Source organism: Cyprinus carpio, chromosome B17, assembly GCF_018340385.1.
Source record: "Cyprinus carpio isolate SPL01 chromosome B17, ASM1834038v1, whole genome shotgun sequence".
NCBI classification, from domain to species: Eukaryota; Metazoa; Chordata; class Actinopteri; order Cypriniformes; family Cyprinidae; genus Cyprinus; species Cyprinus carpio.
This window is the reverse complement of record NC_056613.1, coordinates 18,785,995-18,799,054: the sequence shown is the minus strand read 5'-3', so window position 1 is coordinate 18,799,054 and position 13,060 is coordinate 18,785,995. Positions and strand designations below refer to the sequence as shown.

Below are 13,060 nucleotides of genomic sequence, written 5' to 3'. Positions count from 1 at the left end.
CAACCGCTGTCAAAGACAAACAGCCTGGCACATATGGCCCGGCTCATCGAAGCAGCCAGTAAAGCTATACAGATATTTATAAACTACAGTGGTGCTTCTTGATTTGTGGCCACATGTTTCTACTCCACACTCATCCTGTCTATTCATGCACACTCATGAGCTCTCTCCCCCTTTGTGGGCTTATATAAATGTATAGCCATCATAATGGAGGGAGTGAGCTAAAGAGAGACATAGGGAGAGCTTTCTGGGGACGGATCCAACCATTTTCTCCGTACACAGACACACACACACACACAGGCGACTCTGCCAGGTTCACGTGTGTGTGAGTGAAATTGGAGATCGAGTTGGACACCAGCAGCAGAGAAAGTACAGCTGTGAAAGAGATTCACGTGCGAGTGAGAGAGAACGAGAGGACGAGAGAGGTGCAGCTGTTAGGGATTTGCTGTGAGCTGCTTAAGTCATGGCTTGGCTCGTGTCCTCTGATTTGACCTAATAGCTTAGAGTCAGGTTGGACAAACTCGCTGAACTCTCTAGCGCGCATCCATCTCAGCCACGGGGGGAGCTCTCATTGTTAAGAAGCGATCGCACACAGCTTTCACCGCAATGAAAAGGGGACTGTTTTCACAGGTTTCTGCCACATATCACACTCAAAGGGGCGGCACTTCTGCTTTATCAAAAGGATGGGGATATTTGTGTTGGCACGTGGGATTAAAATACTATAAACAAACTGAGTAGTCACTATTACTTGAGCACTGAACTGTGCTATTCTCAGGAAAGCCATTGCTGTTCCATGTGCTTTACCTCCTCCTCTTCCTGTCCCGCTGTTCCCTACGTTGCAGGCAGAGAAGAAGGCAAAACTGGTGTCTGTGATGAACACAATGGAGGACCATGGCGAGGTAGAGTCGGAGCCTCAAAAAGACAGCTCCATAGTCACCGTCCCACTACTCTTTCCTCCACCGACGCCGCCAACACAGCAGCAACCGCCACAGCCTCAAGCTCAACCTCAGACCAACCTCAAACCCCAGCCTTCTCCCCAGCAGCAACCTCCACCATTCCAACAGCAACAGCAGCAGCAGCCTACGGACCCAGCCTCTCCAACTGTTGCCACCACCCCAGAACCCGTGTCTATAGGGGACGGAGACAAGACTTCACCCAAGTCCACTGACACAGAGTCAGAGTACGAGGTACGAGTAACTTCCTCATGATCTTGGTTGCTTGGGGTTGATATTTTCGAAATATTTTGTAGACATTCTATAGTTTGGGTGGTTGCTTCTGCAGTTTTGGCTTATTTGGGTAGTTGGATAAGTTTTGGGATGAATGTGGGATATTCCTTTTTCAAATTTGCTTTTGTTATCAAAACAAAATTTTCAACATTTGACACCTTCTTGCTGATAGGATAATTATTCTCAGAGAAATCCCAGGATTATGCAATGTTATCCTGTAAATTCTCTGGCTAACCAGATTTGAAATCTAGGTTTAAACAGTGGGGCCTGTCTTCTGCTGGAGGGTTTGTTTCATATGAAATTTGAAACTTTACTAAAACTAATGTCGTACAGCTCTTTGCCTTAAAGGGTTAGTTCACCCAAAAATGAAAATTCTCTCATTAATTACTCACCCATGTTTCAAACCTGTAAGACCTTCGTTCATCTTCGGAACACAAATTAAGATATTTTTGATGACATCCGAGAGCTTTCTGACCCTGCATAGACAGCAAGGGAACTGACATATTCAAGACCCAAAAAGGTGATAAGGACATCTTTAAAGTCATCCATGTGACATCAGTGGTTCAACCGTAATGTTATGAAATGTGACTTATTAGAGAGCAAGGGAGGTGATATGTTTGTTTTTACCGTAATGTTATGAATAACAACTTTATTCAACAATTTCATCTCTTCCGTGTCAGACTTTGACGCACGTTCATGAGAGTACCTGGTTGCATACATGTTGATTCATATGATTGTTCTACATTCTACAGGATTCTACAATGCGGCTCTTGTGTCAGCAACACCACATGCATGCGTCGTGGTACTCTTGTGAACATGCGTCAGAGATTGACAGGGACAAGAAGAAATTGTTGAGAAAAAGCTGTCGTTTTTGTATTCTCCACACACAAAAAAATGATTCTCGTAGCTTCATAAAATTAAGGGTGAACCACTGATGTCACATGGGCTATTTTAACAATGTCCTTAATACCTTTCAGGGCCTTGAACATGACAGTTCCCTTGCTGTCTATGCAGGGCCAGAAAGCTCTCGGATTTCATCAAAAATATCTTAATTTGTGTTTTGAAGATGAATGAAGGTCTTATGGGTTTGGAACAACATGAGGGTGAGTAATTAATAACAGAATTTAAATTTTAGGGTGAACTATACCTTTAAGGTGTGGTCATTAGTGAAGCTTCCATAAAATTATGTCAGTAGTATAGGGATGAAGCACAGCTCACATAGAAGACACTTTCAAACCAAGTAGCTTGCTGTTGGTCATCTCGGCGAATCTATGTGATTTACTCAAAACCACTGCAAAATTTGTGTAGGAAAACCTTCCATTTATAGCAATCGCCACAGAGTTACCATACAGGCTGAAAGTCAAGACAGTAAAAAGAATTAAAGATAATAAAAAAAAAAAAACACAGGTTGTTTTTTGTATTTATGTAAAGTGATAGAAATCAAAAGTTGATCTGTCCTGTGTTTGTATATTGCAGGATGGCCGAGGTTTCGGCATTGGTGAGCTTGTGTGGGGAAAGTTACGAGGATTCTCCTGGTGGCCCGGCCGAATTGTGTCCTGGTTAATGACTGGACGCAGCCGGGCAGCTGAGGGCACTAGATGGGTCATGTGGTTTGGTGATGGCAAGTTTTCTGTGGTGAGTTTGTATTCACTCTTACAGCACACTGTGTAAAACAAGTTAAATCTTTAATGAATGACTTTAATTTTCAGGAAACAATGCAATTTAAAGGGATAGTTCATTAATGAATGACTTTAATTTTCAGGAAACAATGCAATTTCCTTCATGTACAGTACATACATACAGAGAATATGATTGTTTACTCTCAGTCTCCGTGCATACAGATAACATTAACATTAAAGCCTAAAAAAATAAGTAGATCAAATATAAAATGTAGATACAATTATACAATAAGGGATTTAAAAAAAAATATAAAAGACATATAATAAAAATACAAGTTAAAAAATAAAGTTAAATAAAGCAGCGCAAGGTAAATGACAGATATAGTGCAAATCAATGAAGTGGAACAACAGTGCAGTTAAAAAGATTTTTAGTGGCGAAAAAAATCACTTATTAAAAAATATCTTAAGTCTGATTAAAGTGACAAGTGACAGGTGACCAAGAGCAGTTATTTAACTGACTGATGAGGTAGTTCCATGCCGAATGAGGTTGAGCGGTGAGTGACCAGACCAATGCTGCACAAGTGACTCGTGCATGTCATCATATAATTAGTGTGTGTGTGTGTGTGTGTGGGGGGGGGGGGTTCATAGTTTTCAGTGGTGCCTGGGGAAGAAGAGGGGAGGGGGGGCAGGTTCGGGAGGGAGTTCAGCTTCCTGACAGCCTGGTGGATGAAGCTGTCCTTCAGTCTGCTGGTCCTGGCCTGGAGACTCCGCAGTCTCCTCCCTGATGGTAGCAGGCTGAAGAAGCTGTGTGATGGGTGAGTGGGATCACCTGTGATGCAGAGGGCTTTTGCGGGTGAGACGTGTTCCATAAATGTCCTGGAGGGAGGGTAGAGAGACACCAATGATCTTTCTCAGCTGCTCTCACTATGCGTTGTAGAGTCTTTCGGCAGGACGCGTTGCAGGCGCCATACCACACAGTGATGCAGCTCGTCAGGATGCTCTCGATGGTGCCTCTGTAGAATGTGTACATGATGGGGGGTGGGGCTCTGGCTCTCCTCAGTTTGCGGAGGAAGTAGAGACGCTGCTGTGATTTCTTGGCCAGTGCTGCAGTGTTGTCGGTCCAGGAGAGGTCCTCTGTGATGTGCACACCCAGGAACTTGGTGCTGCTCACTCTCTCCACAGTCGCACCGTTGATGGTCAGAGGAACGTGCTGAGTGTGTGCTCTCCTGAAGTCTACAACAATCTCCTTCGTCTTCTCCACGTTCAGAGAGAGATTGTTGTCACTGCACCACCCGGCCAGGCGGCTCACCTCGCTCCTGTAGTTTGTCTCATCTCTTTTGCTAATGAGACCCACCACAGTCGTGTCATCCGCAAACTTAATGAAGAGGTTGGAGCTGTGTGACGGTGTGCAGTCATGGGTCAGCAGAGTGAAGAGGAGGGGGCTCAGCACACATCCTTGGGGGGCCCCAGTGTTCAGTGTGATGGTGCTGGATGTGTTGCTGCCGACCCGTACTGCCTGAGGTCTTCCAGTCAGAAAGTCCAACAGCCAGTTGCACAGCGAAGTGTTGAGCCCCAGCTCGACCAGTTTGTGAATGAGCTGTTGAGGGATGATTGTGTTGAATGCTGAACTGAAGTCTATGAACAGCATTCTGACATAAGAGTCCTTTTTTTCCAGATGGGTGAGTGCTGAGTGGACGGCAGTGGAGATGGCATCATCGGTCGACCGGTTGGACCGATATGCAAACTGGAATGGGTCCAGGGACGGGGGGGGGAGGGCAGACTTGATGTGGTGCATGACTAGCCGTTCAAAGCACTTCATGAGGATGGGGGTAAGTGCAACAGGACGGTAGTCATTGAAGCAGGATGGAGATGGCTTCTTCGGGACTGGGATGATAGTGGTAGTTTTAAAGCATGTGGGAATAACAGCCTGACTCAGTGAGATGTTAAAAATGTCTGTGAAGACATCAGTGAGTTCTGCTGCACAGTCTTTCAGTACACGCCCAGGGATGTTGTCAGGACCCGGAGCTTTGCGGGCATTGATCCTGCTGAAGGATCTCCTCACACTGTCAGGGGGTCAGAGTCATCACCTGGTCGCCGGGAGGAGGTGGAGTCTTCTGTGCAGTGGTGCTGTTTTTGTTGCTCAAAGCGAGCGAAGAAGGTGTTCAGCTCGTTCAGCAGAGAGATGTTGTTGTCACAGGTCCGTGGTGGGGGCTTGTAGTCCGTAATGGTCTGTATTCCCTGCCACAGGCTCCTAGTGTCTCTGCTGTCGCTGAATTGGTGAGCTATCCTCCTGGAGTGCTGTCTCTTAGCCTCTCTGATGCCGCGGGACAGGTTGGCCCTAGCTGTTCTCAGGCCCACCTCATCTCCAGCTCTGAAGGCAGCATTCCGTGTCTTCAGGAGTCTGTAGACCTCCCCCGTCATCCATGGCTTCTGGTTGGCCCGGACAGTGATAGTTTTTGTGATCGTTACATCATCAATACACTTATTGATGTAGGCAGTAACAGTCTCTGAGTACTCCTGGAGGTCAGTGGTGTTATTGCATGTGGCAGCCTGTTTTAAACATGTCCCAGTCAGTTGTGTTGAAGCAGTCCTGAAGAATCTCTGATGATCCTTCTGGCCACACTTTAATCTGTTTGTAAACTGGTTTGGCGACTTTAATGAGTGGTCTGTATGCAGGCATTAGCATAACAGTGATGTGATCTGAGGCTCCGAGGTGGGGGAGGGGGAGGGCTTTGTAAGCTCCTCTCTGTGTGGTGTAAACAAAGTCCAAAATGTTATTACCTCGTGTTGGAAAGTTGATGTGCTGGTGTATTTTTGGAAACACACTCTTAAGGTCAGCATGGTTGAAAATCCCCAGCTATGATGAGAAAAGCATCCGGGTGTGCTGTCTGCTGCTCACTGATGTGTTGGTACAGTTCATTAAGTGCGTCGTTCCTGTTGCTGGTGATGTTGAATGGGGGAATGTACACTGAAATGAGCAGTATAGCAGTATATTCCCTCGGCAGATAGAACGGCCGGCACTTAATAATCATAAACTCCACCAGGGTTGAGCAGTGTGTTTGCTGATCACAACAGTATCGCGCGGCACCCACGCGTCATTGATGTAAACACAAAGCCCGCCGCCGCGGGTTTTTCCTCGCCGCGACGAGAGCTCTGTCCGCTCGATAGCACGTCAGCTGGTCGAGCTGAATAGCGCCATCTGGAACGCTGTTGCTGAGCCATGTTTCCGTGAAACACAAAAACACAACAGTCTCTTACAGTCCTCTGAGTTGAGCGTAGTAAACGAATGTAGTCCAGTTTATTGTCCAACGAGCGTACGTTAGCCAGTACGATGGTGGGGACAGATGGCTTGTGTGGGTTAGCCGTTAGCCTAGCCCGGATACCTCCGCGCTTCCCCCTCTTCTGCTTCCTCTCACGCCGCTTGTGGCGCCTCCGCTGCGGGCGAGATGCAGTAGTGGGGGTCGATGATGGTGAAGGCCTCCGTAGCAGATCAGAGATCCCGCAGCTGTTCCGCTTGCGCGGAGTTTAACTGTAAAAAAATGCGGTTCTGCCGACATCGAGCAGAAACTCGCGACTGTATTTTGCGCTTACAGACAGGTAGACGTGACGACAACGTGCAAAAACACTGCGACTCACAAGACAAAAAAAACACGAAAACACCGTTCTGTCGGGACAGAGAGAAGCCGCTGCGTGTGGCCGCGCCGCCATCAGCTGCACAGTAGTTCAACCAAACATGAAAATTCTGTCATCATTTACTTACCTTCAGGTTGTTTCAAACCTGTATGAGTTTCCTTCTTCTGTTCAACACAAAGGAAGATATTTTAAAGAATATTGGTATCCAAAAAGTTGCTGGTAGCCATTAAATTCCATAGTAGGAAAAAAATACTTTGGAAGTCAATGGCTACAAGCAGCTGTTTGATAGAAAATGTCTTCTTTTGTATTCAGCAGAAGAAAGAAATTCATACAAGTTTGGAACATCGTAATAACATGACAAAATGTAATTTTTTTTGGCGAACTGTCCTTTAAGCTTTTGTGACAGAATTTGTTGACAGTAAGGGACAAGTCATAATTTTCTCTGGTACTCAACATCATGCTGCCATTGTCATCAATAGAGGTTGTATTGTAACCCGGAAAATCCCTCTAAGTATTTAGTTTAATTTTTTTCCCGGTAGGTCTGTGTTGAGAAACTGTTGCCTTTAAGTTCCTTCCACAACGCCTTTCACCAGCCAACATACAATAAACAACCAATGTACAAGAAAGCCATCTTTGAAGTGCTACAGGTAGGAATTTGTTTGTGGTACAAATCAAGGATTGAACAAATCAGATCTTCTCTAGTTTCTTGTTATATTCCAAGCAAAAATCTCTCTAAAGACAATGTTTGAATGGTGTGCTTTGCAGGTAGCCAGCACTAGAGCAGGCAAAACCTTCCTCACATGCCCAGAGAGTGACGACACTGACACTTCTAAGTCAGTAGACATGCAAAACAAACAGATGATTGAATGGGCCATGACAGGATTTCAACCCACAGGACCTAAAGGTCTAGAGCCGCCTGAAGGTAAGACTGCTGTTGTTTCATATTGATATCTTCTTGCTTGGCTAAGGAAAATGTCAAGCTTGTTGGAAGGCATAGTTCACCCAGAAATTAAATTCTGTCATTTACTCAATTTCATGTGCTGCTACTTTTTTAGTTGAACACAAACAGAGACTTTTGTTTCTTTTTCAGTGGAACGCAAACTTACGTGGTTAGAATGATTTTAATTTGTTAAAGGGTTAGTTCACCCAGAAATGAAAATTCTGTCATTAAAGGGTTACTCCATCCCAAAATGAAAATTGTGTCATTAATCACTTACCCCCATGTCGTTCCAAACCCGCAAAAGCTTCGTAAAAGCTTGACACTGTTATTTATTTGGCAGTCTATGGGACAGTCTCAAGCCTCCCTGTTTTTATCCAAAATATCTTCAGTTGTGTTCCGAAGACGAAGCTTTTACGGGTTTGGAACGACATGGGGGTAAGTGAATAATGACAAAATTTTCATTTTGGGATGGAGTATCCTTTTAATTACTCTTTCATTAATACTCTTTCTTAATACCTCTCTGGGCCTTGAAGGTAGTATTACAGTTGCTAACTATGGAGGGTCAGAAAGCTCTCGGATTTCATAAAAATATCTTAATTTGTGTTCCTGAGATGAACAAAGGGCGTACGGGTTTGGAACAACAAGAGGGTGAGTAATTAAGGACAGAATATGACATTTTTGGGTGAACTATTTCTTTAAGCTCCAAAAATCACAAACAAAAAACAAAAACAAACAAACAAACAAACACAAAAAGCACCATAAAAGTGGTCCATATGATGCATGTGATGTATCCTCATTATACAGATTTGTGTGAGAATCAGAATAAAATTGAAGCATTATAATGTCCCCTATAGTGAGCTGTTAACCTAAAAGCCACTGTGACCGAATCACTGATTCAGGTGAGTTGAACGTTAGAACTGGATCAGTGAATGATTTGTTAATTTTAGTTCAAGTTCTCCTCCATGAACCAAGTGATAGGGTTCACAAACTGAGCTGATTTGTTAACATCTCCACAATCTCCACAATTCTTGTGTCGACAGCTCATTGGAGGGCAAGGTTTCAGTGATTAATGAATTCAATTTCTGTCTGGTTTTCCCACAAAGCCCATGTGGCTCAAGACGATTTGGAATATAGCGAACACGTCATAAGGACCATGTTAATTATCCTTTTCTTTTAATGAACTGTCATTGTATGGAAAAGATATGCATGCAGATTCTTCAAAATTTCGCGTTTCATTTTTTATGTAATTTCTTTCAATTATTTCCATGTTTCTCCATGCTAGTGAGTGCATGCTAACTTTAAGAGAAACTTTCAAATTCAGTTTTTTGTTGTTGTTAACCAGAAATGTGCAAACCGCTGAAATTTCGGATGGACAGTTCCTCGGTTCAGAGATTTTAGAGAATTTTTGTCTTTTAAGATCTCTTGTAAATGCTTACTAGATATTTATCTATTAAGCTTGTACACATGCCAGCCTGCCAGGAATTAAGCTCTGTTACTGGTTAAATCAGAATGATCCTGGCCGCCGGACGTTTACGTAGACACACCACATTATCCATTAACCAATAGCTATACGTACCATTGTGCCTTTTTTAGAGGAGCGTAACCCCTACAAGGAAGGGTATCCAGAGATGTGGGTGGAGCCAGAGGCGGCGGCCTACACGCCCCCACCAGCAAAAAAGCCCCGCAAGAGCACAGCCACAGAGAAACCCAAGGTCAAAGACATCATTGACGAGCGGACTCGAGGTGAGCGGATACTCTCACTGAACCAGGTCAGCGAGTTCAAAGACTTCCTCGCTCGTAAACACACACCCGCACATGCTAAATCTGGATTAGTGCTCTCATCTACTCAGCCGGCAGAGTAAACACAAGAGGTTGTGTCTGGAACTATGACAAGGGTCTCGTCTAATCCTACAAGTTAAAAAAAACTTGTTTTGTATTGAATTGTGGCACATGTTCAAACATACAGTAGCTTTAAAATGGCACTTTCACCTACATGTTTTTCAGTTGTTGTTTTTTTTTATAATACATGCTAAAGATTTCAAAATTACTTCCCATGTTTTAGGGCAGGAAAACATTACAGTAGTAATAAAGAGACGAGCTGTTAAATCAGCAGGGAGCTTTATTAAACACTCAAACAGAGGAAAACTGGAGCAGTCTTGCACCATCTCCTTTGTGGGTTACATGTAGAGCCAAGAGTTTCACTTCACTTGCAACAGTTTTGGCTTTATATTTCACCGTAGTTATAATAACACCTGCTTAATATTTAATAAAAACAATTAAAAAGTGGTGCAATAAAAATCTCATTAAAAATATTTAAATTAGAGTATACATAATATAACATACACTACCATTCAAAAGTTTGTACTGTTCAAAAAGAGTAATATTGTTACGATTTAAATGAGCTGTTTTCTTTTTAAATATATTTAATAATTAATTTATTTCTGTGATTGTAAAGCTGAATTTTCAGAAGCCATTTAGAAATCATTCTAATATGCTCAAGAAACATCAGTTGTGCTGCTTAATGTTTTTGTGGAAACCGTTATAATTTTTTTCCAGGATTCTTTGATAAATAGAAAGAATTTTTTTTTGTAAGATTATAAATGACTTTTAAAAGTATTAATTTCTTTAAAAAATCGAAATCTGTAAATGGTAGTGTATTCTTTTTTTTTCTTTACTACAGCACTGTTGCTGCTTTGGTACAATGTGTATTTTTGTAAAAGGCATTATGCAAATTGAAATTGAAAATTTAGATCAATTTATTTTAATTTAATGTTTCACTATACCACTGCAAAACAAAGAAGCAAATCTAATAACTGCTTTGGTGACACTTTTGAACTAATGTCAACTAGTATGATGAACTAGTATGTCTTTAGATTAACAAATGTCAATGTGGCAACTGGAATAATTGACTCCAAACCTTGCATTAATTTTTAATCCAGCTCAGCACTGAAGATTTTCAATTATTCAGCTGTCCATCATCAATTATTTCTGATATGTAATATATTTAATATGTAGTACCACTACAATTAGCAGCCTTATATCAGGTAATAAAAAATATGGCATGCTCTGCTATGGCAGTGTTTTGACTATTAAATAATTTAATTATCGAGGTGATGTAAATGCAAACCAATGAAATTTCCATTCAACAAGATGTCAAGTTGTATTAGGCCAAATGTGTGAAACACTGGGAGGTTTTCCAGTTTTGAAATGTTTATTTTTCTGTTGTTTTTCAGAGAGGCTTGTATACGAAGTTCGTCAGAAATGTAGAAACATTGAAGGTATGTATTACACATACAGATCGAGATGTGTTTCATAACTGGCTGTCTGTCAGTTTTAGAGCCTCTGCTAAAATCTCTCTCTCACGTTGAACACTTCCAGACATCTGCATCTCCTGTGGCAGCCTTAATGTTTCCCTGGAGCACCCACTCTTCATTGGAGGAATGTGCCAAAGCTGTAAGGTAAAAGCCAGGAAATTCCTACTTCCTTGAGGGCTGCTTTGTTTGCCTGATTGTAATTTTATCATGTACATTCACATTACTTTGCAGATTTTTTTGTCTGTGATTTATAAAACAAATGTTACATACTGTAAGCTGGACATGATCAATTGCATTGCAAAACATTCATTTAAAAAAAGTCAATCAAAAAGATGTTGGCTGTAAGTGACATGATCAATTGCATTGCAAAACATTCATTTAAAAAAAGTCAATCAAAAAGATGTTGGCTGTAAGTTATGCTAAAGTTAGCCTCAGCCTAAAGTTAGCTAGTATAACGAGAGAGTCCCGCTGCATACGTCTTTTTTTTTATGCTCAGCCACTTAGGGTTTGTGGGCCCTATCACAACAACCCTAGAGCCATAGCCGAGGCAGAGGAGATGTTGGTTTTGGGTTTTGGTTATGTTAGAGTTTGAGTATTTATAATTCTAATGTTTATATTTATATATATATTCTACATATCTTGCTGTCAAAGTTAAAAAGTTTTTTGGTGTTAGTTATGTTGCATTAAGTAGGGATGCTAAGTATATTGGAAGAATATCATTAGTGATGCTAAGTATATTGGAAGAATATCAAGTGATATTTTTAATTATTTTTACAATAATTCCATCGCTAACATTAGCACGTTTTATTGTATATTGTATGCTTAAAAACAATAATTGTGGACTTAAATTTTTTATTTATTTTTATTTCTCATATTGTACATTATAATGTTGTGATTACTTAAGCTGCTTTTCCACTGAAATTACCTGGAACAATTTGTCCCAGGAACTTTTTTTTCCCCCAGACCTGTTGCTGTCTGCGTTTCCATCCCGGTCTAATGCACCAAGAAGATTAGGCAAATAGTCTGGTGACGTAGGTCTGCGCGCGTTTCTCAATACCAAGTACGCAAATTTCGGACTTGCATCGTAGGTAGTTCAGACTTCGGAAATTGGGGGACGATGCAAGTCCGGTAATTCTGCAAACAGCTGCGTACTTGATAACGTCAGTCAGCTCACCTTGGCTACTGCAATTTTCCTCACTGTATTTACAAAAAGGCGAAATATCAAACACCACTGCCTCTTTTCGTTTTCATTTTAACATATTAATAGATTAATAGAATAAAGACCAAAGATTACCTGTTAGATTTACCCAAAACAAATTATATCTTATGTTTAACCACTACAGAGACATCAGAGCCAGCAGCAAATGTCAGAAGGACTAGCCGAGTTGAGGCTGCTCTCGTCGGGAAACATGAGCACTGAGCGCCCGGTGATCACATGGGGCTCATGTCTCCGAATAGGGCGAAGCACATTTTTAAATAGGTGCTGTTTTCATAAATAGACCGCAGATTTGAGTTTTAAACAACTACATTTTCACCTGAAATACTTTTTAATCTACATTTCATTACACAGTAATAGTAATATTTTAAAAAAATATGGTGGTTGAAATCACAATGCTGCGGGAACTCAACCAGTCAGCATGTTTAGCGCCCAAGTCCCGCCCCCGAATACCGAAAAGTATTACCTCGCCAGCAGGGACTTTCTGAGGGGCACATTTTTACCTGGAACTTTGTTTATATCCTGGTTCCTGCGGTGGAAACACAATGAGTACTGGCCCAAAGTTCCTTGGAAAAAGTTCCTGCGGTGAAAACGGTTTAATTAAATTGACGTGATGAAACAGTTTATTTGTTTTATTTATTCAGTGAATAGTTTTTAATATCAACCATTTAACGTTCATCATTTTAATACAGGACAGAATTGTTATATTGCTCCATCCATAGCATTTAATTTTGAAATTAATAGTGCTGTCAAACGATTAATCGAGATTAATCGCATCCAAAATAAACGTTTTTGTTTACACAATGTATGTGTGCATATTGTGTATACTTATTATGCATATATAAATACACACACATCAAGCATATATTTTGCAAATATTTACATGTATATATTTATATTCATATAATTTATATCATATAAAAATATATTTAATATATAAACGTAACATATTTTTCTTAAATTTATACATGCATGTGTGTGTATTTATATATACATAATAAATATTACACAATACACATGCATATATCATGTAAAAAAAAAAAAAAACTTTTATTCTGGATGCGATTAATCGCGATTAATCGTTTGATTAAATTAGATTAAAAATTTTAATGGAT

General features: G+C 41.0%; 1 protein-coding gene across 9 annotated transcripts in view; it reads left to right on the top strand.

Annotated features, from left to right (window-relative positions):
• The window catches only part of dnmt3ab (DNA (cytosine-5-)-methyltransferase 3 alpha b), a 54,192-nt gene that overhangs the window by 31,426 nt on the left and 9,706 nt on the right, over positions 1 to 13,060 (top strand). For 5 of the 9 annotated variants that reach the window (XM_042742641.1, XM_042742640.1, XM_042742644.1 and 2 more), the window contains exons 7-13: positions 825 to 1,184; positions 2,700 to 2,858; positions 7,015 to 7,122; positions 7,241 to 7,397; positions 9,009 to 9,158; positions 10,649 to 10,693; positions 10,794 to 10,873. In XM_042742641.1, coding sequence (XP_042598575.1) covers positions 825 to 1,184; positions 2,700 to 2,858; positions 7,015 to 7,122; positions 7,241 to 7,397; positions 9,009 to 9,158; positions 10,649 to 10,693; positions 10,794 to 10,873 — 1,059 coding nt within the window. The remainder of the gene's footprint in view (positions 1 to 824; positions 1,185 to 2,699; positions 2,859 to 7,014; positions 7,123 to 7,240; positions 7,398 to 9,008; positions 9,159 to 10,648; positions 10,694 to 10,793; positions 10,874 to 13,060) is intronic. The other 4 variants (XM_042742642.1, XM_042742646.1, XM_042742645.1 and 1 more) reach the window with 1 other exon arrangement.